The sequence below is a fragment of the Arvicola amphibius genome, chromosome 4, assembly GCF_903992535.2.
Source record: "Arvicola amphibius chromosome 4, mArvAmp1.2, whole genome shotgun sequence".
NCBI classification, from domain to species: domain Eukaryota; kingdom Metazoa; phylum Chordata; class Mammalia; order Rodentia; family Cricetidae; genus Arvicola; species Arvicola amphibius.
In genome coordinates, this window is record NC_052050.1 from 106,178,562 (window position 1) to 106,206,379 (window position 27,818).

The window sequence follows — 27,818 nt, forward strand, 5'->3', positions numbered from 1 at the left end:
TCATTCTGGGTTCTCTTTGCTGTAGGCTGTCGTTCATGAAACTCAGAGCACTGTCGTGCACACTGCATCCTCAGGGCATGGAATAAGCAAGTTGGGGAAATCGTCTGTAGAGGGTTAGAGAAACTTGAGTGGAAGCAGGGTAGATAGGATGAGCGAGTGAATCAGTACAGCCGAGGACTACAAAGCCTTGGTGGTGGGATGTGGAGACTGAGATCCAGAGAAGAGGCCTACTGTCCCAGGGTTGCCCAGTGAACCAGGGCTCGGCTAGGAAGGGAATCCACATCTGTTGAATAGTGCAGTTGACTCCTGCACAGAGCTGTTTACTTTAGCTCAGGCTTGCCTGGAACTTAGAGCCAGCCTCCTGCTTTAGCCTCCTAAGTGCTAAGGTGACAGGCGTGTGCCACCATGTCAGACTGGGACTTCTTGCCTTAGTGAGGTCAGTTAGGGTAGGTGGAAGAGCTGGCAGAGCCAGGTATGCTGTCTGAAGGTGGGCTTATCTCAGAAAACTGCTGCTCCTGACCGAGGGTCATTTCTTGTAGTGGAGGCTGTGATCCAGGGTCACCTGGTAGCAATTGATGCTCTCCACTCTTGAATCTGAGCTCTGGCAGTGTGGATGGAACAGGTGAGACCTTAAGATTTTCCTACTCTGTTCCGTGTGGGGAAAGCAGTGATCTTAACCACTGAGCCATCCATCTCTCCAGCCCCATTTGAATTCAGGAAGTTTTCTTTCTTTCTTTTTCTTTTTTTTCTTTTTCTTTTTATTTTCTTTCTTTCTTTCTTTTTTCTTTTCTTTTTTCTTTTTTTTTTTTTTTTTGAGACAGGGTCTTTCTCTCTGTGTGTAACCCTGGCTGTCCTGGAACTCGCTCTGTAGACCAGGCTGACCTCTAACTCAGAGCTCCTCCTGCCTCTGCCTCCTGAGTGCTGGGATTAAAGGTGTGCACTACCACGACCCAGCATAAGAACTCATTTTTATTTGTTGCTCCAGTGCAGTGGATGGAACCTGGGCACTGTGTGTGTTCAGTAAGTGAGGCTGATGAACCCAGGTCACTGCATGCACAGTAAGTGCCTGGGATGGACCTGGCCTGAATGTGTAACCAGGTCTTGTGTACATGCAGCAGGCGCTCTGGCTTCTAAGATGTCACCTAGCCCTAGATTCTAAAGATTTGTCTCCTGGCTTTCTCCTCGGTGTTTCATATTTTTACATTTTACATTGAAGTCTGTGCTTTTTAGTTTTCACCAGTATCTTTTATGTATCAATCACTATGTGACCAGCAGCTGTGGTCCACTTTGTTCTGTGTTTTGCTTCCTCCAGCACTATGCTGAAAACTACCCTTCTGGCCACCAAACCACCTCCTTCCCTCATAATCTTCAGATGAGGCCCCTGGTATAACTTTTACTTTTTTTTTTTTTTTTTTTTTTTTTTTTTTTTGAGACAGGGTTTCTCTGTAGCTTTGGAGCCTGTCCTGGAACTAACTCTTGTAGACCAGGCTGGCCTCGAACTCAGAGATCCGCCTGCCTCTGTCTCCCGAGTACTAGGATTAAAGGCGTGCGCCACCACTGCCCGGCCTTAACTTTTACTTCTTAAAAAGAAATTATCACACTTATTTATGTTGTGGGACACTATAGTATGTGTATGGAGGTCAGAGGACAACTTACAGGAATAGGGGTCAGACTCTGGTTGTCAGGCTTAGTGGCAATCAGCTTTACCCACTGAGCCATCTCACCCTGCTGTGCTTTTTATTAGACTCCATTGGAACAGGGCTAGGGTCTGACCCAGTAGTGGAGCTAGTATGTGCCAAACTCAAGGTTCCACCCCTAGCATTGCAAACATGGGGTATTGTGCAGGGCAGTGTGGTGCTGCAGTCCCAGTGCTTTGGAGGATGAAGCAGAATGACTGCTGGAAGTCGAGGTCCGTCTGGGCTACATAGTGACATCCTGTCTCAAGATACCATAATAATAATGAGCAGACAGGTCCATCTAGGCTCTGTTCTGCCCTACATGGTGCACACTTGTCTTCTGCCCCATTATGACATGGCTGCAGAAAGCCTTGTGATCAGGCACATTAACCTTTCTTCCTCTTCCTCCTCTTCTGGCTTGTTTATTTTTATTTGTGTGTGTTGGTTCCTGCATGAGTTTATTCGAAATGTATATTCATGTGCCTGTGGAGGCCAGAGGAGGTGTCAGTTCCCTGGAACTAAAATTAAAGATGGCGTGAGCTGCCTGACCCAGATCTTTGTAAGATCAGTATGTGTGTATCTCCAGCACCCTTCACCATTTATTCTTTTAAAAAGGGAGGGAGGCTAACAAGATGACTTAGTAGTTAAAGGCACTTGCTGCCAAGCCTAACAGCTGTGAGGTCAATCCCAGAACCCACAAAGTGGGAGAAGAACGAGTCCTTTAAACTCCACTTATAAGCTGTGGCATGTTTGCACACTCATGTACACAGCTTTTAATTGAAATAGAATTACACATGTACACACATTTTTTAAAAAAAAGTTTAGATATAAATTAAAACTTTAGGATTGATCAGATGGTTCGGCTGCTAAAGGTGCTTGCTGCCAAACCTGATAATATAAATTTGATCCCTGGGACTTACATGGTGATGAGAGCCGACTCTCACAAAGTTGTCCTCTGACCTCTGTGTGCACTGGCATATACACATGCATAGGCATATATTTTAGTTCTTCTGCTTTTGTGTGTCAATCTGAGAACGATCCCACAGTTAGCAGAAATCTGGCTGGAGTTGGAGGAGTCGCTTACGCCTGCACATCTGGGGTGCATAGGTCCAGCTCCTGCAGCTTCATTGTTCCACCTCCAGAGTAGGGCAAAGAATGTGTGCATGTGCTTCTGCCGGCTCTGCTCCACAACTGGTCTTGACTTTGCCAAGTAGACAGCAAGGCTAGCACTTCTGTTCTGTAATATAGGCTGTGCATTGTTTTGCTCAAAATCCCAAATGAGCAGTGCCCCAAATCCAAAAGTTCTTTAGACATGGCTCCACAGGCAGGAAGTTGCACACCTGCCCTTCTGGGACTAGCTTGCATGAAATGTGGGAAACTCATTAAGCTGTGTGTGTGTGTGTTATGGTAAAAATAAAATGCTGTGGATCCCCGAGGGTGGCAGTGGGCAGTGGACCATGAGACCATGCCCAAGCGGCGGTAGGCAGTAGGCAGTGGGTCCTGAGACCACGGTGGGCCATGTGGCAGGTAAGAGACTGAGATGGATAGGCACACCATGCAGAGTGAGGTAGGATATTTATTTAGTGGGTTATGGGTGGGAAAGGAAAAGGGGGTAAGGAGAGAAGGGAGAAGATCAGAGAGAGGCAGAGAGAGAGAAAGAACCAGGGGGGCGGGGAAGAAGTGGGGAGAAGAAAGAAGGCATAAGCTGCTTCTTCAGGAGAGAAACCCCACACTAGCTCAGAATTGAAAAATAGACATTTATTTAGGGGTAGACTCACAAATCAAAATCCTCTTCTGGAACGGAGATCAGAAACCAAATCCCACAGCTGGAAAAGAGAGCAGATGGCATAAATAGTATAAGAGGCCACACCCCAGTGGGCGGGTAACTACTGGCTATAGGATTTCCTATAGCACCTCCCCTTTTGTTTAAATAAGAGAGTTCTAAGCCTAATACAGAATTATATACAATAAGAACAAATATATTTAATAATTATCCCATCCTACCTAGTTTAAGTCTTGTATAATAAATAACTCGGACAGGTCATGAGAGGAAAGTAACTACAACTATCTATCTAGTCTTTAACCCCATTGAAGATCCGAGAAGGGAAATAATATTACTTGAGTAAACAGGAAGTGCAATCAAGCAACTTCCAAAATGTGCAGCAAATGACAGAGACAACTGGCTACCTGGGCAATCACCCAAAGTCTCATTTGCAATGTTGAAGCAACCAACTTTGGCTAAGGCCTAGAGTAACTGACAGACCATTTTCAGAGGCAGGACATTTTTCAAAACCATCTTACCCTGTCTTGGCAAGATTTGACAGTCCTGCTTATCCATTTCTGGATACCATGTACCTTGTCAGTGGTTGAGGCATGGGCAGTTCCTTGCCCAAAGGCCAGTTTTGTCAAGAAGAAAACAAGTTCCAAGTGGAGTGTCTTCGGTGCTCAACATTCTCTTGGGAATAGATGGGTGCTCCCAGGAGCAATCGTGTCTCACTTCAGCAGAACCCTAAGTTATTTAAATGCCATGTTCTACAGATCCTTGAAGTGGTGGAAGATTACCTATCTATGCAGAATATAATCTCTATCTATCTAAAGTACCTGATTAGTCTAACTATAAGCATGACAAGCATAGATGACTATGGATCTATCTATATATATATATTTTTGAGACAGGGTTTCTCTGTAGCTTTGGAGCCTGTCCTGGAACTAGCTCTTATAGACCAGGCTGGTCTCGAACTCACAGAGATCCGCCTGCCTCTGCCTTCCGAGTGCTGGGATTAAAGGCGTGCGCCGCCACCGCCCAGCTTGATCTATAATTCTTAATACCTATATAACTTAAAGACTAAGACTTCATATTAGAATATTGTACAATAAACAACTGTGCAACAAGTGAGGACAATGACCTGAAAATGTAAACAGTGTATAAGTATCTTGATCAGAGGTAGAAATGTACATTGCAATATGATAAATATATATCAATATATAAAAATGTTTTAAGCAGAGGTAGAAGCATGCATTCAATATTCAATATAATTTAACTTTATCAATATACAGGAACCTATACCAATGTAATTGCCTAAAATAATAACTCACAAGTATTCACTCTACTACTCACTATTATTATTAGTGTGAGTAAGCTCACACTAATCTATTATCCCATCCAACTTCCTTTTTTTTTCCAAAGAGATCCCTGAGCCTATAAAATCCCCCCCCCAACCCTATACCAATTCTAATCAACTCCTAAATGATGTCCATAACCCTGAGGACAAACTTTGTTGGGAGAGGGGAAGAGACTGAAAGAAAGAAGAGACTTCCTGCAAGCAGGAGGGAAGATCTGCCTGCCTTGGCAGAGGGGTGGGTGGGTGGGGCTTGTCTCTTAAAGGGACAGGACAGATCATTACAGTGTGTGCAAGGCTCCTGGGAACAGCTGAGTTCTGTGTTTAGGCTTGAGTTTCATTCAGAAGATGGTGCTGTGTGGTCTGAAAAATACCCATAACCTGAAAGAGCCCTGAAGCCCTGCTGGCCTGGGCACATAGCAGGATAATCTGCCAGTATAACTGCTAGTGGGGGGTGGCCTGCCTTTCTCAACCATGTTTTTTTCTCTTCCTAATTTTTACCTTCCTCCCTCTTCCCCTCCTCTCCTTCCCTCTATTGTTGAGGTGATGAGAATAAAACGTAGGGCCTTGTCCACACAAATTGATGCTCTACCACTGAGCCCCAGCGCTGTCTCTTTGTTAATTTAAAATTATTTTATTATTATGGGTGGTGGGAGAACATTGCCACAGTGTGTGTAGAGGTTAGAAGACACAGTGTATATATGGAGCCACCCCTTGCCTTCCATCTTTGTGTAGGTTCTGGGAGTGAAGCCAGGTTATCAGGTGTGGTGATTAGAATACAGATGGCCTCATAGACTCATATATTTGAAGCTTAGTCACTAGGGAGTGGCAGTATTTGAAAGGATTGTAAAGATTAAGAGGTGTGGCCTTGTTGGAGGAAGTGTGTCAATGGGGCTGGATTTTGAGGTTTCCGAAGCCCATGCCAAGCCTAGAGTCTCTATGTCTGCAGGTCATACTGCCATGATCAGCTTCTCTTACTGGTTGTCCCCCCTGTGAAGTTCTTCATTCCCAGGCCCTGCCTGAGTTCTGACCTGGCCTAGAGAGAGCTGTTACTCTGGGGGTCAAACACACCCATGTAGTAGAGTTTCCTTCCTGCCACATACTTACCACATGACGGAATGCAGGCCAGCATGCCCTGGGGGTAGGGCTGGCATGATAGGACTGGCACTCACACCTCTGGAGGCCTTGCTTTGAATCATATGGGAGTCTAGGCTGTCTCTTCTTACTGTGCCCAGCGCAACCAGGATTGGGTATGGGCTCCCTGGGGAAGCAGCAGGCTGCACCTGTTTTCAGATGACTTTGTATGCTCAGTGTCTAATCACGGCTGCTTTGGTTTTATAAAGTCCATCATTGTGGACCCTCGAAAGTGCATTTTTCCCAGGTCACATGCCTATGTAACTGTCCCATACCCAGCACTGCCCCACACCCAGCACTGCTACACATGGGCTGTCTTTGTAGCAAGTTAGAATCAAGTGAAGGCCTCCCAGCCTGGAGCTCCTGGAGCTCCTGGAGCTTCAGCACTCACTGCTTGAATGGGCTCGCATATTGTCTGACCTATAGCCTTGCCTTATAGGAGGATTGAATGAGTAGCTCAAGACCAGGCATGGTGGCATGCATATACTGCCGGTAGTCCCAGCCTTAGGCAGCAGAGGCAGGAGATTGCTGAGGGTTAAGGTCTGCCTGAGATAAATCGTGAGTGCAAGATATGCCAAGGATATGTATCAAGACCCTGCCTGAAAATGAAATGAGGTGAAAGTGTTGGATGTGAGACATTGAGTGAACAGTGAGGAGCTTCCTCCATCAGGAGGGGTAAGATGGTCTCGGATATCTCAGGGTTCCCTCAAACTCCACACGAACCTGAGATTGCCCTGAACTCCTGACCCTCCTGCCTCCACTTACTTGGGGGATGGCAAACGTGTGCTGTCATGCTCCACTATGATCTGTTTATTAGGAGAGTGGATTATACATTTTCCTAGAAGTCTTAAATTCTTTATTATTTATATATTCTGCCACCTACTAGGGGCTTTAGAGCTTCTAGACCCTCCAGTTTAGGAGCTGGGAGCATAGTTCAGGTAGAGCTAGACTAGGATCAGTCCTGAGTACTGAACACACACACACACACACACACACACACACACACACAAAGCCCTCCTCAAAGAGTCACATTCTTAAAAAAAAAAAAAAAGTGTGGGGGTGTGAGGAGTGGAGCTCTTGGCAGGATCCTGCCAGAATTAGGGCTGCTGTGATGTGATTGCTAAAGCATCCCCTTCTCAGAGTTGCTGCCATGTTCCGTATTCTCTAATGCGCATGAATTGTGGTGTTGCAAAGCTGCTTCAGCAGCAGTGTGTAAAGCTGTGCCATGTCCTCTCCCTGCCATCTCACCCAGCTGGAGGAGAAGCTGAGAGACCTCGTGGGTGGGATGCTATGTTGTAATGGACAGTTATGATGTCCTGGCTGTGTAGTGGGCCTGCCCCTGCAGCTTCTTGCCCTCAAAGCCTTGTTATCTGGTTGGTTCCTCTCTGTCTGTGCTTCTCCCTTTGGGGTCAGACTTGTGAGCATAGCTTGTGTGGGTCCAGAGGCCTCTGTCCTAGCTTGGGAGCTCACTCGGGGGACCACTGCCCTTATCATGAGCTGGCTGTGACTGAGGTCTCTGCTCATGCTTGTTTCACAGATTGGCCATGACTGAGGCTTGGGTGGTGTCACAGTGAACACTAGGGCAGCCTGCAGGTGTCACTTCAGTGTCCCCAGGAAGCATGACATAAGAGGAATCATGGCTGGTGTCTGATCTGCCCTGCTTCCTTGTCTCTGTCCACAGTACTACAGTGTGAGCACTAATGAAACCTTTGCTATTGCTGCCCTGCCCCTAGGCTTGTGGGACTGTGGCTTCTCAGGATGGATACCTAGCCCCAGGGGTGGAACAGGCTTTCGTGAACCTGGCTGTGGCCGCCTCTCTGAATACTGGGCTGCGTTTCTCTTGACCATAGTTCTGGTAGTTTTGCTTGTTTTGGATTTTGTTTTGATTGGGGCCGGCTCTCTCTGTGTTGCTCAGATTAGTTGGTTTTGAACTCATTGGCTTGAATGTGGCTCTTGTCACTTCTAGGCCCTTGGGAAGCTTGAGCCGGATGGTAATAATTGCATTGACATGCACCAAACCTACCGCTGTCTATCATTGAGCCACAGTGCCTTGAGAATGGATGCTTGGTGTACTTGGGTGCTATGGAATTGAACTACCTCCAAAAACTTGAGGAAAATATTTTCAGTCTAGACTTTACCAATGAGACCTGTGAGCTATGGCAGGTAATATGCCATTGGCACCTTTTCTCACACATGACAGACAACCTGTCTCCTTTCTGTCGGTCTTAACTGCTCTGGGAGGTTGTTCTAGAGACTTGCTGAAGTATTTAGTTATGTATGTGTGTGCATGCATACTGAATGTGTGGAGAGGTTAGATGATAACTTGAGGGAGTCCATTCTCTCCATCTTATGGGTTCTGGGATGCAAATTCAGGTCATCAGGCTTGTAGAGCAAGCACATTTACCTGCTGAGATGTCTTGCTAACCCTGCATAGTGGCATTTTCATATGTTCTTTCTCTAGCATTGCTCCAAGCCTTAGGTCTTTTCCTGCTGTCCAACCTCTCCCCTCTCTCCCCTGCACCCTCTGGACTTTCCCTCTTGCCTCTCATTGTCGGGTATTTTGCTCTGCTCACAGGTGCCTGGTTCCCCCAGAGAGACTGATTATAATTGCATTGTTTTGAACCTGAACTGATCTTGTGCTGGTTAGTGCTGGTTCCGAGCTTGGGGTTCCTGCCCTGGATTGTCCTTATGCAGTCACAGGACAGCATTCCTCCTGACTCAGTCTCTTGACTGCTAGCATCAGAGGCAGCCCAGGCCAAGGAAGTTTATTTGTTTATAAAGACAGAATCTCACTATGAAGCCCTAAGTAGCCTGAAACTCACTATGTAGATCAGACTGGCCTGAAACTCACAGAGATCCTCCTGTCTCAGCCTCCTGAGTTCTGGGATTTGAGAGTGTGTGCCACAACTTGAGGAAGGTTTGATAACTCTTTTAGGAGCACTCAGCCTCTCAGTCTCCCTGCAGCTGTGGATGACACCCTTTAACTTATCCTCACCTCTCTTCACTCTACCCTGGTGTGTTTTGTGCTGGATGTCCAAGGCTGGGCCATTGGTCAAGAAGAGATTTGCCTCTTGTAAGCTCTGGTGGTTGGGAAGGCCAAGCAGGACACCTACATCTGGCCAGGCAGAGGGAGTGGACAGAACACTCCCCTGTGGGGACAGGATGATAGCAGCCTGATGCTTCAGAGTATGGAGCCCTCTTCCTGACTGTTACTTCTCCCAGTTCTCACTGGGGTTGATGCTGCCTGCATTTGAGCTAAGCCCTTTTCATATAGTCACTTGTTTGTTTACTTTTTTTTTTTTTTTGGCATGGTCTCACTACATAGTTGAGGTTGTCTTGACTCACAAGACTTCTGCCTCAGCCACCCCTCTGTCCAATGCTGCATAGTGGATGTTTACTTCCTCACTGGGGTAGTTCGCTCCCCCAGATGACTTCTTCCTCCCCATAGAGGGGTATCCTGTTTAGGCCAGTGAGGGACAGAGGTGGTAGTTAGAGCCCGATAAGTGACCTTATGTTCTGGGCATGTTCCGGCCTGAACAAGAGGTGTCATTGGTGTGGAATGGAGGACTCTTGGCTTCCCGCACAGATGTGTGGATGCTTTCAGTGTGAGGCTGTCTGCATCCTGGAGGATGCTGTAGTATGAATCTATGTGCTGTCACTTGTTGGGAGACTGACAGAGGACAGGACGGGTGCATTCTGGTGACTCAGGGTCACATCCAGAAACTCCACCCACACATGGGGTGAGGAAGGAGGCTCCACCACTGCCTCTCCCTCGGCAAGCCTCAGTGCTGGGGTTTGGCTTTGCTCTGGCTGCCAGGTGCACATGTTTTTACCAGAACCAGGGTGTATTTTGGTGATGGCAAAACACTGTGTATTGTCACCTTAGGAGTCTGGCAGGAGACTACTTGACCCTAGGAGTTCAAGAGGAGCTTGGGACTGGGTGTGAGAGTCTGCCTATAATATCAGCACTCAAGAGCCAGAGTCAAGAGGATCACTAGGAGTTTAAGGCCAACCATGGCTATCTAGCAGTGCCTTGTTCCAACACAAATGAAACAAAACAACCAAAGACCAGCTTGGACAACACCTGAAGAGAAAAAAGCCCAAGACGGGAGGGTACTTTTGTGCTGTCAGGTCATATGTCCACTTGTGACCACTTTCTGGCTTTTCTCTTCTGTTCAGATTCCCAGTGGAAATCCGTTATATGAATCTTACTACAAGCAGGTATGTCTAATTGCTATCTTCTTGTTTTACATTTCAATTTATTTTACTGTGTAGGTGTGAATGTGTTCACTTGTGCCATCGTGTGCCTGTAGCAATCAAGGGGCAACTCTTGGGATCAGTTCTCTCCTTTCGCCATGTGGGTCCCAGAGACCAAATTCAGGCTGTCAGACTTGGTAGCAGGAACCTTTGTCCACTGACCATCTCTCCAGTCCACCAGTGCCTTTTTATATATTGTGTATGTAATCATGTGTGCATGTGTGTGTTAGTGCTGGAGATGGAACCCAGAGGCACCCATCTTTGTTGTGAAGTTGGGAACACACTTAAAGCAGCTTTTTGTGAGCACATATGGAGACAGCATCTGTACGTGGTTGTGTTGACTCCTGTGAACACACATGGAGATAGCACAGCTACCTCTTCATCTGTAAGTGGTTGTGTTGACTCCTGTGAACACACATGGAGATCGCGCAGCTACCTCTGCATCTGTAAGTGGTTGTGTTGACTCTTGCTGTCCTTTTTCAGGTGGACCCTGCCTACACAGGGAGAGTTGGGGCCAGCGAGGCTGCGCTGTTTCTGAAGAAGTCAGGGCTCTCTGACATCATCCTGGGGAAGGTAGGGAAGATGAAGCATAGCATCCTAGCTACGCAAACCCTCCCTGGGTAGGGCCAGGACTCTCAGAGCTTTTTTGCTGGTGGAGCTAAAGGCCTTTAGAACTAACCTTTCATGCCCATCCTAGCATTTGAGAGGCTAAGGCAGAAGGATCATGAGTTCCCGGCCAGCCTGGGCTACATACATAGTATAACCTGTTTTGAAAAAATAAATCAAAGCCACAATGCTAAGCATGGCAGAAAGCTTCCTTAATCCCAGCTCTCTGGAGGCAGAGGGCTATGGATCTCTGGAGTTTGAGGTCAGTCTCAGTTGGTGGCCCCCGTCAAGGTAGCGTGCTTCTGGTGTCTTGATAGCTGTGGGTTTGCATTGCCATGTAATGACTGAATGGGGGCTAAGTGGGCATCTGGGGTTCTTTGGGCCCTGCCACCAAATGGCTGTGTGCCTGGCAGAGTTATTGGTCCCAGCGCCCATGGCAGAGAAGCAGTCACCGTGACTTGTGACGACAGTCACACTTACAGGCATTTTTATGTCTCCACAGATATGGGACTTGGCGGACCCTGAAGGTAAAGGGTTCTTGGACAAACAGGTATATATGCACACACAGAGCAGGGGAGGGGCTGGGCAACTTGTCCATTTCTTCCACTGTCTGCTATCATCCACATATAGCTGCCAGGCTCAAGTGAGGAATTCTCACTTTGGAGTGCAGGTCTGTAAGTATCCAGCCCCTGGCTTGGTGACATGCCTTTGACTGTCTTGGGACTGTCTCAGCCTTTACCTGCTGGTGTCATAAAATTGCCCTGACAGAGGCAGCTCTGGTGAAAGGGCACCTGTGGCTCACAGCTCCAGGCACACCACTTGGGACAAGTCAAGCTGGAACCTGAAGTAGCCGGTCACATCCAGTCAGAAGCACAGGGACCTGAATACTCTTCTCCTGTTCATTCAGCCCAGGGCCTAGCCCAGGGGTGTTGCACCCACACGTCCCAGGAACCTCTCACAAGCCCACCTAATTGAAGCAGCTCCTCACTGAGACTTCTTAGGTAGTTCCCCTTGTGTCACTAAACAGCAAGGGGGCTGGAGAGAGGACTCAGCTGTAACCAAGTTCAGGTGCCAGCCAGAGCACCCACCCTTACATACATGTATACATACATACACACCTTTAAACAAAACAAACATAAACATCGTGATGAATTTACCAGTGATTAAAGCACTTTAAAGATTTAAGGTAATTAAAATAAATTGTCCTGTGTATGGTAGCGCACACCTTTAATCCCAACACTCAGGCAGCAGAGGCAGATGGGTAGATCTCTATGAGTTTGTGGCCAGCCTAGTCTACATATGGAGTGCCAGGCCACCCAGGGCTACACAGTGAGACTTTGTCTCTTAAAAAAAACCAACCAAACAAAAAAAACCCTACAGGGGTGGGGGAAGACTAGAAAAAAAAATTTGTGTGTTTAAGTGTCAAGACCATGGAGGTCAGAAGAAGGTGCTAGATCCCCTGGAGGTGAGGTGATCGGCAGTTGGGAGCTGCCTGATGGGGTGCTGGGAACTGAACTCTGTGGGAGCAGCATGTGCTCTTAACCACAGAGCTATGTCTTCAGCCTGAAGACTGTTGTTTTTCAAAGTAATTTTAGAATTCTCTAAAGATACCAAGTGTAGTTGAGTGGGTTCCTACACACCCTTTCTAGCCCATGTTTGTAGGCAGCTCTTCCGAGGGATGCCTGGTCACATAATTCCAATGCTGTGTCAGACTGCTGTGGTTACAGCACTAACCAGGGCTTGCAGCCAGGCTGGGTGTTTCCCAATGCCCTCTACCATGGAGGTGTGTCCAGATCAGCCTGACTCTCTCAGGCCTCCCCTTGGAGCCTTGGTATCGCTTCAGGAGTATTCTGAGTGGAATTGTGTTTGTCCCGAAGTTCTGGCTGTGGGAGCTTTACATAATACTTTATGGTGCTGTGCTCACAGGGCCTGGGTGCAAGTGAGTTCCCCAGCTCTTCCCCCAAGGTACTGTCTGAACTGTTCAGTGTCCTAAGGCCTCAAGCCTGTTCGTCTGCTGGCCACTGACCACCAGCACCTCCCGCCCTTGTGATTGGGTTGCTCGGCCGCTTAGTGAAGGTGCTGAGGGACCTGATTTGATCCCTCTGACCACCATACTGCCCTGTTTTTAGCTTCCCTCTAATACCATGTGATTCTCCACAGCATCTGTGAATATCTCTATGAAAGGTGTAGCTCTCTCCCCATGTTCTTACGCCAGGAGAGAAGCTCTGCTGTAGGGTGCACACCTGCCCTAGCCTATGTCACTGATAAAACCACAAGCTCTTGGAGAGGAAGGGTTACTTGATTTACAGATTACAGTCCATCACTGAGGAAAACCAAGAACTCCGGGCAGGAACTGGAGCAGAGGCCATGGAGGATCAGTGCTTCCTGGCTTGCTTCCATATGGCTTGCCCAGCCTTACAGAATTTAGGACTGCCAGCCCAGGGGTGGCACTGTCTGTGAATCATTAATCAGGAAAGTGCTCCACAGACAGGTCCACAGTCTGATGGAGGCGGTTCCTTGATCAAGGTTCTTTTTCAGCTGACTTTATTTTCTGCTAGTTGACAACTCATCACAGAACACAGGTCCTGCTGGCACTCAGGAGGCTGAGGCAGAAGAATTGAGAGTTCCCCTTTAGACTCAACTGCGTAGTTAAAGAATCTGTTTCTAAAAAGGAGGCCAGAGGAATGCTTACTGTTCTTGCAGAGAATTGAGTTCAGGCCCCAGTACCCCCAGGCAGGACTGCTCACAACTGCCTGTACCTCTGGGCTCTGAGGGTGGCACACACCTTTAATCCCAGCACTCGGAAGGCAGAAGCAGGCAGATCTTTGAGTTTGAGGCCAGCCTGTTCTACAGAGCGAGTTCCAGGACAGGTGCCAAAGCTACACAAAGAAACTCTGCCTTGAAAAACCAACAAAAGAAAAGGAAAGAAAAAGGAGGTCAGTGAGATAGTCCCTCTGGGGAAGGTGCTGCCCGGCCTGAAGGCCCAAGTTCAGTTCCTAATCCCTAGACTCACGTGGTGGAAGGAGAGAGCTGAGTTCCCTCAGGATGCACATGACCCCTCTTCCCAAATAAATACTAATAGTTTCTTTCTTTCTTTCTTTCTTTCTTTCTTTCTTTCTTTCTTTCTTTCTTTCTTTCTTTTTCTTTCTGTTTTTCGAGACAGGGTTCCTCTGTAGCTTTGGAGCCTGTCCTGGAACTAACTCTTGTAGACCAGGCTGGCCTCGAACTCACAGAGATCCGCCTGCCTCTGCCTGCTGAGTGCTGCTGGGATTAAAGGCATGCACCACCACCGCCCGGCTACTAATAGTTTCTTTAAGCAAAAAATTTAAATCCAATACCTGGGCTGAGGCCTGGCTTAGGAGAAAGAAAAGTGCTGGCATGGTATTCCTGAGTGTTCCACAAAAACAGAAAACAAAGCAGGCTGTGTATATTTGACCTGTCAGTCATTGTGAGCATGTGGACCACTTCAGCATTGTGACCTAGGAGCATTGCCTTTGGGAAAATCCCTTTGCTTGAAACGTTTCAGTGCTCAGTACTCACCGATGGCTGCCTGCTATGGTGTCTGTGGTCATCACAGTGGAAGTGAGAGCTGTCCTATCCTACCTTATGCTGTTTGTTCATGCCTCCTCTTTTTGGGTCCACAGGGTTTCTTTGTTGCACTGAGATTGGTGGCCTGTGCACAGAGTGGCCATGAAGTCACCTTGAGCAATCTGAACCTCACCATGCCACCACCGAAATTTGTGAGTGTGCAAGCCATCATATTCTCTTGGTACCGTGTGTGTGCACATCTGTGTGAGTGATGCTCCGTGTTTTCTCTTGTCTTCCTGTGAGATGTGTATGTCATAAAATGCCCCATGTTTTACATGCGCAGTTCAGCTAGCATAGTGGCATGCCTTGAATTCCAGCATTCGGGGGGCAGAGGCAGGTGGATTTCTGAGTTCTAGGCACGCCTGCTCCATAGAGGTAGTTCCAGACAGCCAGGGTGATACAGAGAAACCCTGTCTTGAAAATAAAACAAAATAAATAAAAATGCATAGTTGGGTAGCCCTTAACACATTACAGTGTCGTGCAGCAGTTAGCCTGAGTTCCAATTCTCTCACCTCCCAAAAGGAAGACTCGGGGTCATGTCTTCCTCTTCGTCCCCCATCTCCCAGTCTTGGTAGCCACCCACCTTCTTTCGGTGTAGACTGTCTTTCCTGACGCTGCTCTCAGTGGACTCACACAGGGATGGCCTTGTGTGTACGTCTTTCACTCAGTCTGCCCAGATTGGGACATTGTACTGTTGTAAGCGTGGCTGCTCTGTCCGTTTGCTGAGCTCTGTGATGTCGCCTCTACCTTTGGCTGTTGGGAGCAGCACAGCCGTGAATGGATTTGCATGTGCACCTGTGGGTCTCCCCTGGGAGGGGAGTTGTGGGGTCATAAGTCATTCCCTGTTTGTGACCTTCCCACTTTGGAATGAGATCCTTTTGGTTGTGTTTGCATATGTGATCCTGTCCTTTTTTTCCTCAGCATGACACTAGCAGCCCACTGATGGCCACACAACCGTCTACAGAGACCCACTGGGCTGTGCGCGTAAGTGAGGGGGACAGTGCCATAGTTGATGTGCACCGTGTGTATTGTTTGGAACATTCGGAAGTACCTTTGCCATCTCTATGTCTTCATAGGATCGAAGGGTCATATCTGTGCTTGGATTTTGTTTTTAAGATTTTATTTTTAATTGTTTGTATGTCTTTGGTGGGTATGTTGCCCTTGGAGACCAATGACAACAGGGTTGGGGGGAAGTGGGGGGTGGCTTGGAGCTGGAATTACCAGCTGTTGTGAGCCACCTAACTTGGGCATTGGAAGCTGCACTTGGCTACTCTTAACCTCTGAGTCATCTCTCCAGCCCTTGTTTTATTTTGTTTTTTGCTTATTGAGAAAGGGTCTCATGTCACCCAATCTGACATCAAGCTCAACCTGTAGCTAAAACAGCTCCCATCTTCTGATCCTCTGCCTCCCTAGGATGGGGAGGGCAGGCATGCTTGGCTTGAAAAATCAATTTTTACATTCTTTCAATGTAGCTGGCAGCTGTGTCTGGGAGCAAAGGAGCTAAGGATCTGAGGTTGCAGTTAATTTCTGTGCTCTCAGACTGCATCTGGGGCTGTGTTGCTTGTTTTGGTTCTTCAAGATAGAGAAGAGACACACTGCTATCTAGCCTTCCAGCTCTGCCGTGACCCATCTTCCCTCTCTGAGATGACTACTGCTCTGCAAAAAACCTCACCCAGCTCTTAAGGTGTTCCTTTTCTACGTAGAGGGTAATGTGGTCCTGCCCCTAGGAAGGACAAACAAGCACGGTGGCTGTCTTAGTGTCTATTTCTGTGAGGAGACACCGTGGCCACCACAGCTCTTAGAAAGGAGAGCATTTCAGTGGGGATTGCTTATAGTTTCAGAGGTTTAGTCTATTAGCATATCAGGAAACCTGGTGACATGTAGGCAGACATGGTGCTGGAGAGGAGCTGAGAGTTCTATATCTGTATCCACAGGCAACAGGGGGAGAGAGAACTGACTTGGGCTTTTGAAACCTCAAAGCCCACCCACAGTGACACTTCAACAAGGCCACACCTACCTCAACAAGGCCACAACTCCTAATAGTGCCACTTCTTGGTGACCAAGCATTCAAATCTATAAGCCTTTGGGGGGTCCATTCTCAAACCACCACATTCCTACATCCTGGCCCCCATAGGCTTTGTAGCTATAATACATTCAGTCCAATTTCAAAAGTCCCCAGTCTGTCACAAACTTCACACTGTTTGAAAGTTCAAAGTCTCTTCTGAGACTCATGACAACCTCTCTTTGTCTGTCTGTCTCTCTGTCTGTCTCTCTTTACAGGGTTTCTCTGTGTAGTCCTGGCTGTCCTGGAACTCACTCTGTAGACCATGCTGGCCTCAAACTCAGAGATCCGCCTGCCTCTGCCTCTCAGTGCTAGGATTAAAGATGTGCACCACCATGCCTGGTCCTAAACTTATCTTTAATTTCTTTTCACAAGTTGGAAGTTTAGCTGCTTGGAGTCTGGCTTGAAGTTACCACTCTCTTTATTTCACTGAGCACTGTTCTAACTCCATTACACTTTCTAATGCCCTTTTTCTCCTTGAACTGGACCTTTTGTGATTTTCCTTGCTCAGCTTGCTCCTTTTTTTGTGTTAGATCTGAATGAGAGTGACTACTACTAATAGTCAGGCTGTGGAGGTGCACACCTTTAATCCTAGCACTCAGGAGGCAGAGGCAGGAACACAGATCCGCTTCTTGCCCCTCTTCTGGACTTGTCCTGCTCTTTCATTAAGCAATAGTTTGAATCATTTTTGCCTTGCTAAGAGAAGAGGAAAGAACCTGTGACTATCTCAGGGCAAGTTAAAAAAAAAAAATCAGAAAGCTGGGCCAGGCAGTGGTGGCACACACCTTTGATCCCAGCAGGTTTCTGTAAATTCAAGGCCAGCTTGGTCTACAGATCGAGTTCCAGGACAGTCAGGACTATACAGAAAAACTTTGTCTTTTTTTTTAAAAGACTTTGGGTTTTCTTTTACTCTAGCCCCATGTTGGAACACTAAAATGTTGTTTTTTACTCTTTTGGCTTTTTTTGTGGGGCCTGCCACTCAGCTCTCAAATCACGTGGAGGCTTATCCTTTATTATAAATGCCTGGCCTTAGCTTTTCTTATCTTAAATTATCCCAACTACCTATTGCCTCTGGGCTTTTCCTTTTCTTACTTCTGTGTGTCTCACTTTCACTCTGAGTCCTCCACGGCTGACTGGGTGACGGCCCCTGACATCCTCCTCTGCCTATTCTTGGATAGACCTTGAGATTCTCAGGAAGGGCTTTGCCAGCAAACTATACCCTTAGCCCTGTTTAGTTTGTTTCTCTGACACAGGATCTCCTGTAGCCCAATCTGACTTCAAATCTCTATATAGCCAAGAATGACCTTGGACCCCCACCTCCACCTCCTCACTCCTGGGATTGCAGATGTGCCCTGTGGTTTATGCATTGCTGGGGATGGAGCCCAGGGATTTTTGTGTATGCTGCACTGAGCCACAGCACACTTTTTAAAACTTTTTTCTTAGTGAGATTAAAAATTTAAGGCTTCACTGTGCTGAGCCCCATCACAGCTTATGTTTGAACTTTGAGAAGCAAGACTTCTGCTCTTTAAATTGAAGACAGGGTCTCTCCATGTAGCACAGGCTAGCCTGAAGCCCTCCATCTTGAGTATTGGAATGAGAAGTATGAGCCATTGGCCCCACTAGAGGTTGATTTGGGCCATGTTTGCTACCAAACTAGATATCTAATGAGGTTCCTTGAGACACTGCAAAAGCATTGCCCTACTTGGCTAGGTCCCTTTTGCCATGAGACAGAGCAAAATATGGACCAGCTTCTCTTCTGGTCACCATGGCCCCCAGGCCATAAATTCTCCCTAGAAACTCAGGCAGCTGGGCTTGCTCACCCTACAACAACTGAGCTCTGTATAGACAAGCCTGGATTTGAATCCAAACTGTGTACTCTGTACTCATTCTAGTTCCTTCTTTCCTGGTAGGTGGAGGAGAAGGCAAAGTTTGATGGCATCTTTGAAAGCCTTCTACCAGTCAATGGTCTACTCTCTGGAGACAAGGTCAAGCCAGTCCTTATGAACTCGAAACTCCCTCTGGATGTGCTGGGCAGGGTAAGGCCTGGGTGCTCTCCTGTCCTGTACTGTGATGTGTCTGTCCGCTAACAGTCACCTTTTCCTCCCACCATGCACTGTGCCACCAGGTGCGTCCTATATGTCTGGCTCTTCTGTAGTTGGAGGATCAGGACTGCTCTTCTGCTGCTGCTGGGAAGATGCTGGCATCCATCTTCTTATGACAAGGGGCAGGGGCAGAAGGGAGATGGCTACACGTACCTGTGAGAGCAGAGCCTGCTCCAAGCCCGCCCAGCACTGAACCCCTTTCTTTTGTGTGTTTGTTTCTTTCCATTTCTTTTTGAAAAGGTGTCTGCACAGGAGTAGATGTACATGAGTTCAGAAGACAACCGTGGGTGCACTCTTCAATTGCTGGCTACTGTTTTTATAGACAGGGTCTCTCCCTGGGCCTGGAATGTAATAAGTAGCTCGCTGGCCAAGAGTCCAGGCTTCATTCTGTCTCTGTCTCCCCAGGACTGGGGATACAAGTGCATGCTACTACACCTAACCTTGAAGAACAAGTGACATTGATTTTTTTTTTTTTTTTTTTTTTTTTTTTTGAGATTCATTGTGTTTCCCTGGTTGACTTGAAACTTATTATGTAGACAGTATTGGCCTTGAATTCACAGAAATCTATTTGCCTCTGCCTCCCAAGTGCTGGATTGAAAGCATGTGTCACCATGCTAACTACATTTAAGAACTAAGTGTGTTCATGTACATAGTATGTGTGCACACCGCTGTGTATCTGAAGATCAGAGGACCTAGGGAGTCAAACTGAGCTTGTTAGCTTTGCGGCAGCACCTTCACCTGCTGAGCCATTTCATTGGCCTTTGTCTTCTGTTTTTAAGCAGATGTTTTTTCCTGCCTGTCAGTTTTGAGGTTAAAGCATTTTCAGCTCTGTTGCGGGTTTAGAAATAGTCTTAGATGTTCCATTTTTTGGTTTTATCATTTACCCCATCTTGACTGGGGATAACCTTAAATTCCTAATCCACCTCCATAGTGCATTCCATCCATCTATCTATCTATCTATCTATCTATCTATCTATCTATCTATCTATCTATCTATCTATCTATCATCTATCTATCTATGAGCCTAGATGAGCTGTGGACATGCATACCTATAATCCCAAGAGACTGAAGTAGGAGGATCTAAGTTTGAGGCCAGCCCAGTCTGTAGCAGGACCCTGCATCAGGAACCCCTCATCAAAAATGAACCTCAGATTTGTTCATATTAGTGCAGTGTGTTTGGCTCCAGACCCCCCCACTGTAGGCACGATTCCTTTAGAGGGATGTGGCTGTGGCTTAAGACTTCATCCTGGCAGCCTGCTTCCTGGTGTATATGGGCCAGGCAAGCTTATTGTCATCTGTGAGGCCTTGCTACAGAGAGACCATGGTTGTTCAGCCAGAGCCCAAGGCCCTAGCCTCCAGCAGAGCCTAAAAACAGCAAACATCCTCGGTGGCTCATTAAATGTGCCTCTGTCGCCCAAGTTCTAGACTCAGAGGCATGTACAGCACTTAGTTACATTTTAAATTAGACTTTAAAATCTGTGATACAGGGGCTAGAAAGATGTCTTAGGGCTTAAGAAAACTGCAAGAGGACCCCAGTTTGACTCAAATTTCAGTTGAAAGAGTTGCCTGGGATGTTGTTTTTATCCTGGCCTTTGTAGGCACAGTGAACATGTTTTAGGAAGGGAGTGGTTCTCTGCTTTGGCCCTCAACTCCCTCAGAGGATGGTTTTCAGAGAGCTGCAGGGTGGCAGGGTTGTTTTGATTTCTTGTTTTGATCTTTTTAGGTAGTGTCTTAGTCCCTGTTCTGTATTGCTGTGAAGAGACACTATGATCATGGCAACTCTTATAAAAGGAAGCATTTAATTAAGGTTTTCTTACAGTTTCAGGTTAGTCTGTGATCATCACTGCATGAAACATGGTGGCAGGCAGGCAGGCAGGCACGGTGCTGGAGCAGTAGCTGAGAGCACACATTTGATCCACTGGCAGAGATGCAGGGAGAAACTTGATCTGACCTGCTTTGAGCATTTGAAACCTCAAAGTACATCCCGCAGTGACACAACTCTTCCAACATGACCACACCTCCTAATCTTTAACAGTTCACCAGCTGAAGACTAAGCATGCAAAGATGTGAGCCTATGGGGGCCATTTCCATTCAGACCATTCAGACCACCACAGATAATCTGTATACTCCAGGCTGGTCTTGAGCTTCCAATCCTCCTGCCTCAGTCTTTTGTCACAAACTAGCTCTTAAATGCTCTTTCTTCTTCTTCTTCTTCTTCTTCTTCTTCTTCTTCTTCTTCTTCTTCTTCTTCTTCTTCTTCTTCTTCTTCTTCTTCTTCTTCTGCTTCTTCTGCTTCTTCTGCTTCTTCTGCTTCTTCTGCTTCTTCTGCTTCTTCTGCTTCTTCTGCTTCTTCTGCTCCTTCTGCTCCTCCTCCTCCTCCTCCTCCTGCTCCTCCTGCTCCTCCTGCTCCTCCTGCTCCTCCTGCTCCTGCTCCTGCTCCTGCTCCTGCTCCTCCTGCTCCTCCTGCTCCTCCTGCTCCTCCTGCTCCTCCTGCTCCTCCTGCTCCTGCTCCTGCTTCTCCTGCTTCTGCTTCTCCTTCTGCTTCTTCTGCTTCTGCTTCTTCTGCTTCTGCTGCTTCTTCTTCTGCTGCTGCTGCTTCTGCTGCTTCTTCTGCTTCTTCTGCTTCTGCTGCTGCTTCTGCTTCTTCTTCTGCTTCTTCTTCTTCTTCTGCTTCTGCTTCTGCTTCTGCTGCTTCTTCTGCTTCTCCTTCTTCTCCTCCTCATCCTTCTCCTTCTTCTCCTTCTTCTCATCCTCCTCCTCCCTTTTCTTCTTCCTCTTTCCCTCCTTCCCTCCCCCTCTCTCTCCCTCCCTCTCTCTCTTTGTGTGTGCATGTGTGTATACGTGTGTATGTGGGGGGGGGGGTGTTTGGAAAGACAGGTACACAGCTTCTTAAGTGCCTCTAATCACTGTGGCCTCATTCACTATTAACTCAGATGTTGCTTGTGCTGGGTGAGACTTTATAGGCACTTCCTCCCCATGGATCTGTCTGTCCATTGCAGGTCTGGGACCTCAGTGACATCGACAAGGATGGACATTTGGACCGAGATGAGTTTGCTGTGGTAAGTCCTCTGTCCTGCTCCTCCCTTTTTGAGGCCTGAAGAAGTACTCATGGGGTGGGTAAGAGAGTCCCATTGAAGAAGTACTCATGGGGTGGGTAAGAGAGTCTCTGTGTGACATCTTCTAATACTTAGAAAAGGTTCAGGGGCACAGCAGAGTCCACAGCTGCCTTCACTGATCCAGTGTAGTCTTACAGTGCCTGTTCACCATCCTTCCTCCCTCTTCCTCTGTCTCTTCCTTATTCCCCCCTCCTTCCCTCCCTCCCTCCCCCTTCTCTCTCTTCTCTCTCTCTCTCTCTCTCTCTCTCTCTCTCTCTCTCTCTCTCACACACACACACACACACACACACACACACACACACACTTTTTCCTGGATCATTTTCAAGGAGATAAATTGCAAACACAATGCCTTTATTTTTGTAATAATTGGAGCTGGTCTTTTTTTAAATTTTAATTAAATATCCATTCAAACATTTACACTTCCTTCCCTCCTCCCAGTCTCCTATGAGGGATTGGTCCACCAACTGAGGCAGTGTGCCTGTTCTAATGGGAGCTCACCAAATCCAACTGGACGGGATCTGAATGAGCATGTGATCAATCCAGACTCTTATTGGAGCAGTCTTTTTTGTTTGTTTTTGTGGGTTTTTTTTTTTGTTTTTGTTTTTTTTTTGAGTCAGGGTCTCAGATAATTGGAGCTGGTCTTTTTTTGTTTGTTTTTGTGTTTTTACAGAGAGACAGGATTTCACTATGTAGTCCTGGTAATCCTGAAACTCACTCTGTAGACCCAGCTGGCCTCAAACTCAGATATCCGCCTGCCTCTGCCTTCCAAGTGATAGGCTCAAAGGCTCATGCCACCACTGCCTGGCTTAAAGCTGGCCTTAAACTTCTGGTTCTTCTGCCTCTTATCTTCCAAGTTTTAGAATTAACATGTACAGCACCTGGATGGACTTGCAGTTACATTTTAAAGTAGACTTTAAAATCTGTGATATTGGGGCTGGAGAGTTGTCTCAGTGCTTTAGAGCATAGCAGAGGACCAGGGTTTGATTCCCATTCCTACATGGAGGCTCACAGCAATCTGTAACTTCAGTTACAAGAGATCTGACACCCTTTTCTGGCCTCCATGAGCTCTGCACACACCTAATGGACAGACACACAGGCAGGCAAAATACTCATAGATATAAAAATAAATCTCCAAAATCTGTGATTTTTGTCAGTGTATACCTGTCATCCTAGTACTCAGAAGGCTGAGGCAGGAGGATTGGGATTCAGGTCCAGCCTGGACTTCATATCAAGACTTTGCCTCCATATAAATAAATACATAGACATGATTTAGAACACATCCCTCTGCTCCCCCTGCCTGTCATCTCTCTGTCCCCTCTGGGATCTACTCTGTGTCTCCTGAGTATTTTGAAGTAGAAGCTCCTTTCAGGGTCTGTGTACTTCCAGATTTCAGAAATTTGGATAATCAAGCCCTGGGGCTTGGTGGTCATACCTCATACTGATGGACTCAGAACTGTTACATACATGTATTTCACTTTTCCTGTCTGTTCTTGGCTATTACAACATTTTCATTGCTAATAGATTAATAACGATTGAAATAAAGTAATTGCAGCAAAGACTGGGGCTCAGTGGGTAGAGTACTTATTAGCATGCACAAAGCCATAAATCAGGTGTGGTGGCACATGCCTGTAATCTCGGCACTCTGGAGGTGGTCATGGCAGGAAGATCAGGTGTTCAAGGTCCGTTATTTAGTGAGCAATAGGCCAGCCTGAGAACATGTCTCAAAACAGTCATGGCAATGTACTGTAATAGAGTGTTATGAATGTGGTCTTTTGTTTCTGGAATTTCCTACCTAACATTTCAGACCACGGGTAACTAAAACCTTGGCAAGGAACCCTTAGAACTGGCTGTGTGTTGTCTGGATGATTGTCTGCTCTCTTCACTTGCCTAAATTCAACATGGCTCAAGAAGCTGCAGAGGAGGCTGATGTCTGAGAAAAGATGAGCAGATTCCTTGGAGCCTCTAGGGGTTCCCATGGCTCCCAAGAGTGCAGGAGACTCTCAGTTCTGTGGCCCCTGCCCCTCAGTTCCTTTCTCTTCTCGTTGGCACCACAGGCCATGCATTTGGTGTACCGCGCCTTGGAGAAGGAACCAGTGCCCTCCGTCTTGCCCCCATCCCTCATCCCACCCTCCAAGAAGAAAAAGACAGTGTTTGCGGGAGCTGTGCCTGTCCTGCCTGCCAGCCCCCCACCCAAAGACAGCCTCCGCTCCACGCCATCCCATGGCAGCGTCAGCAGCCTCAACAGCACAGGCAGCCTGTCTCCAAAGCACAGTGTCAAGCAGACTCAGGTCAGTGTCCACTGTCCGGTCCTGCACCTTTCTTTCTTTCTTTCTTTCTTTCTTTCTTTCTTTCTTTCTTTCTTTCTTTCTTTCTTTCTTTCTTCCTTCCTTCCTTCCTTCCTTCCTTCCTTTTTTTTTTTTTTTTTTTTTTATTGATTTTTACTGAGCTCTACATTTTTCTCTGGTCCCCTCCCTGCCTCTCCCCTCTTCTTTCTTTTACATATGAGGGTGCCCTTGAATTTGGGGCATAGATGTTCAGTATTGAGATTTCCTCTTGATGGATTTTTCCTGTGACTAATATGAGATGTCCTTCTTTTGTCTCTTTTGATTGATTTTAGTTTGAAGTCTGTTTTGTTAAATATTAGGATAGCTAAACCCACTTGTTTCTTAGGTCCATTTGATTGGAATATTTTTTCCCAACCCTTTAATCTGAGACGGTGTCTATCTTTGAGGTTACGGTGTGTTTCTCGTATGCAGAAGAAGGATGGATTCTGTTTTCGTATCCAATCTGTTAGCCTATGCCTTTTTATAGGTGAGTTGAGTCCATTTATATTAAGGGATATTAATGACCAGTGATTACTATCTCCTGTTAATTTAGTTTTCATGGTTGGTGATGTTTATTTGTGCGCTTTTCCCTTCTTTGGAATTTGCTGCTGTGAGACCATCAATTGTCTGTTTTTGTTGGTGTAGCTGACTTCCTTGGGTTGGAGTTTTTCTTCTAGTATTTTATGTAGGGCTGGGTTTGTGTCTAGGTATTGGTGAAATCTGGTTTTGTCATGGGATATCTTGTTTTGTTCTTCTGTGGTGATTGACAGTTTTGCTGGGTATAGTCATCTGGACTGGCATCTGTGGTCTCTTAATGTCTGCAGAACACTTGACCATGACCTTCTGGCTTTCATTGACTCCAATGAGAAGTCAGGTGTAATTCTGATAGGTCTGACTTTATATGTTATTTGGCCATTTTCATTTGCAGCTTTTAATATTCTTTCTTTATTCTGTATGCTTAGTGCTTTGATTATAATGTAGCGAGGAGACTTATTTTTTTTGATCCAGTCTGTATGGTGTTCTGTAAGCTTCTTATATATATCTTCATAGGCATATCTTTCTTTAGGTTGGGAAAGTTTTTTTTCTATGATTTTGTTAAATATATTCTGTGCTTTTTTTTTTTCATGTTTCCAAATGTCTTTATTCAAGTTATCCCATACAAGATGGCTACAGCAAAATGAAACCAAGGGGGGAATGACATTGACTTTTTCAGCTCACACACACATTGTTGCTGGTATTTCTTCTTTTCATGTGATGGTATAAGTAATGAATTCAGACAATGTGAGTCAGCTATTCTAACAGTGTATGTGCCTATTAGAGAACATATTCAGGCTTGCAGTTTTTGCCTCTAAAATGTGAAACAGATAGCTATAAACTAAACAAATAGTTATTTTCTGTGCTTTTGAGTAGAACTTCTCCTTCTATACCTATTATTCTTAGGTTTGGCCTTTTCACAATGTTTCATATTTCCTGGATATTTTGGGTTAAGCTTTTGTTAGATTTAATGTTTTCTTTGACTGATGAGTCTATTCCCTCTATTGTATCTTCAGCACTTGAGATTCTCTCTTCCATCTCTTGTATTCTGCTGTTCACGCTTGCGTTTGTGGTTCCTGATCATTTTCTCATGATTTCTGTTTCTATAAATCCCCCAGCTTGTGTTTTCTTTATTGTCTCTATTTTAGTTTTCAAGTCTTGAATAGTTTTTTTTCCTTATGTTTGGTTGCTTTTTCTTGGTTTTCTTTAAGGGATTTGCTGATGTCTTCCAATTTTTTGTTTGCCTTTTTCTCCATTTCTTTGAGGGAATTTTTTGTTTCTTCTTTAAGAGTTTCAAACAGTCTCCTGAAGTTATTATTTAGGTCATTTTCTTCTGCTTCGTCTATATTTGGTTGTTCAGGTCTTGCTGTTGTAGAGTCTTTAGGTTTTACTGGTTTTGTGTTGCTCTTTGCTGTGTTGCATGTGTTCTTACTTTTTCTACTCATCTTTTCCTCTAATAGGTGTGGTTGTTGCTGTCTGAGATTCTGTTGGTTTATGTAGGTGCCAGTGAATCCAAGGCTCAGATGGTTGTTCCTCGTGGTACAGTCAGTGCCACAGTTCTTGTTACCACCTTGGTCACTCCCGGACTCTGCTCCGCTCCCTTGGAGTTTGCTGTCTCAGGCCTGCTCTAGCCTAGATTTTCGGCTCAGACCTGTTTCTGTAAATGTCCCTGGTCTGGATCTGTTCCTGCAGAGGTCCCTGGCTTGGGGTTGGTCCTGTACAGGACTCTGGCTCTGGTCTACTCCCTTGGAGTTCCCAGGCTCGGGTGCGCCCAGACCCGTAGAGAACCTTGCTCAGGCTTTCTCCCTCAGAGGTCCCAGACTCACGCCTGGACCTGCAGAGGTTTCTGGTTCTTGCCTACTTTGATGCCCCAGGCCAACGCCCAGACCCACAGAGGTCCTAGCTCAGGTGTACTCCCTCTGAGGTCCCAGACTCACGCCTGGACCCGCAGAGATCTCTGGTTCGTGCCTACTCCCTTGGAGGTCCCAGACTCACAGAGGTCCTGGCTCAGGCCTAGTTCCTCAGTGGTCCTGCACCATTATTTCTTGACAGCGAAAAAAAAAAAAAGAGAGAGAAAACTTTGATTCAATTCTCTAAAAAAAATTGACTAGAGGTATGGAGCTGGAGAGAGGACTGCTCCTCCAGAGGACCTGGGTTTAATTCTCAGTGCCCACATTGCAGCTCACAGCAGTCTGTACTTATGCATGTGGTGCATAGACAGTAACACCAATACACATAAAATAAATAAATAACCTGGAAAATTTTCTAGAAGGATTCAGAATTAACTTTCTTGCTCACTTGCAGGTAAGTGAAATTGTTCCCTGGTGTCTGTGAAGCCTGGGCTCCAGAACCCCCAGGGTGCCAGTGGCCTGCAGTGGTGTCCTCATTGAAGTGATACAATGTCTGTCACAGAGCCCAGAGTGTGTGCTCCTAGACTCTCCACATTCAGAGAAAAGACTCACCTGGGTTCAAGTCCCAGCACCCAATGGCAGCTCACAACTGTCTGTAACTCTTGTTCCAGGGAATCCGATGCCCTCATGCAGACATACCTGCAGGCAAAACACCAATTAAAAATAAATAAGTTATTTTTAAAAAATGAAAAGAGAGCCTAGGTGTTAGCTCAGGCTAGAACAGGGCTCATGGGTAAGTCACTATTGTAATATGTTTCAGCCGCCAGTAGCCTGGGTGGTGCCAGTGGCAGATAAGATGCGCTTTGATGAGATCTTCTTGAAGACGGACCTGGACCTTGATGGCTATGTGAGTGGCCAGGAAGTAAAGGAGATCTTCATGCACTCGGGCCTCACACAGAACCTTCTGGCACACATTTGGTAAGAGTGGAAGCCATGGTCAAGGTGGCTCTGAGAGGCTGGGAAGATGGCAGACAGGAGGAAGGGCTCCAGTTTCCCAGGTGCCAGTGAACAGGGAAGTTGGGTCAGCCTTTTTACTGGAGAGCTCTGTTGGGACAATCTCTCCACAAGCCTTACCTTGCCTCAGTTACCTGGAACAATCATTCTGCCTGCCACTTGGGTAAGCCAGAGAGGGCCTTGACAGTTTAGTGAAGTCCTACTTGAAAGGGCAACACGTGCTTCCAACAGGGAGGAAGGTAGGGAGTAGAACCCTTGTTTGTTCCTCAGTGTTATGGGAACCCTTTCCTGGGGAGATGTAACAAAACCCCAACACACATACACATAGGGCACCAAGGATATACCTAAGTTCATACCACTGAAGTCCATTAGGGAACCAATGACTTAATTGGGCTTGCAGTTCATAGGTGAGATGTTTCTTACAAGAGTGTGGGGT

The 27,818-nt window shown here is 46.5% G+C and overlaps 1 protein-coding gene across 7 annotated transcripts in view; it reads left to right on the top strand.

Annotated features, from left to right (window-relative positions):
- Nucleotides 1-27,818, top strand: part of Eps15l1 (epidermal growth factor receptor pathway substrate 15 like 1) — an 82,611-nt gene that overhangs the window by 11,222 nt on the left and 43,571 nt on the right. For 5 of the 7 annotated variants that reach the window (XM_038324790.1, XM_038324793.1, XM_038324795.1 and 2 more), the window contains exons 2-10: nucleotides 10,109-10,150; nucleotides 10,670-10,759; nucleotides 11,295-11,342; nucleotides 14,437-14,532; nucleotides 15,302-15,364; nucleotides 18,353-18,478; nucleotides 21,544-21,603; nucleotides 23,715-23,948; nucleotides 27,189-27,346. In XM_038324790.1, coding sequence (XP_038180718.1) covers nucleotides 10,109-10,150; nucleotides 10,670-10,759; nucleotides 11,295-11,342; nucleotides 14,437-14,532; nucleotides 15,302-15,364; nucleotides 18,353-18,478; nucleotides 21,544-21,603; nucleotides 23,715-23,948; nucleotides 27,189-27,346 — 917 coding nt within the window. Of the gene's footprint in view, nucleotides 1-10,108; nucleotides 10,151-10,669; nucleotides 10,760-11,294; nucleotides 11,343-13,689; nucleotides 13,729-14,436; nucleotides 14,533-15,301; nucleotides 15,365-18,352; nucleotides 18,479-21,543; nucleotides 21,604-23,714; nucleotides 23,949-27,188; nucleotides 27,347-27,818 lie in introns of those variants that run through there. The other 2 variants (XM_042054822.1, XM_038324792.1) reach the window with 2 other exon arrangements.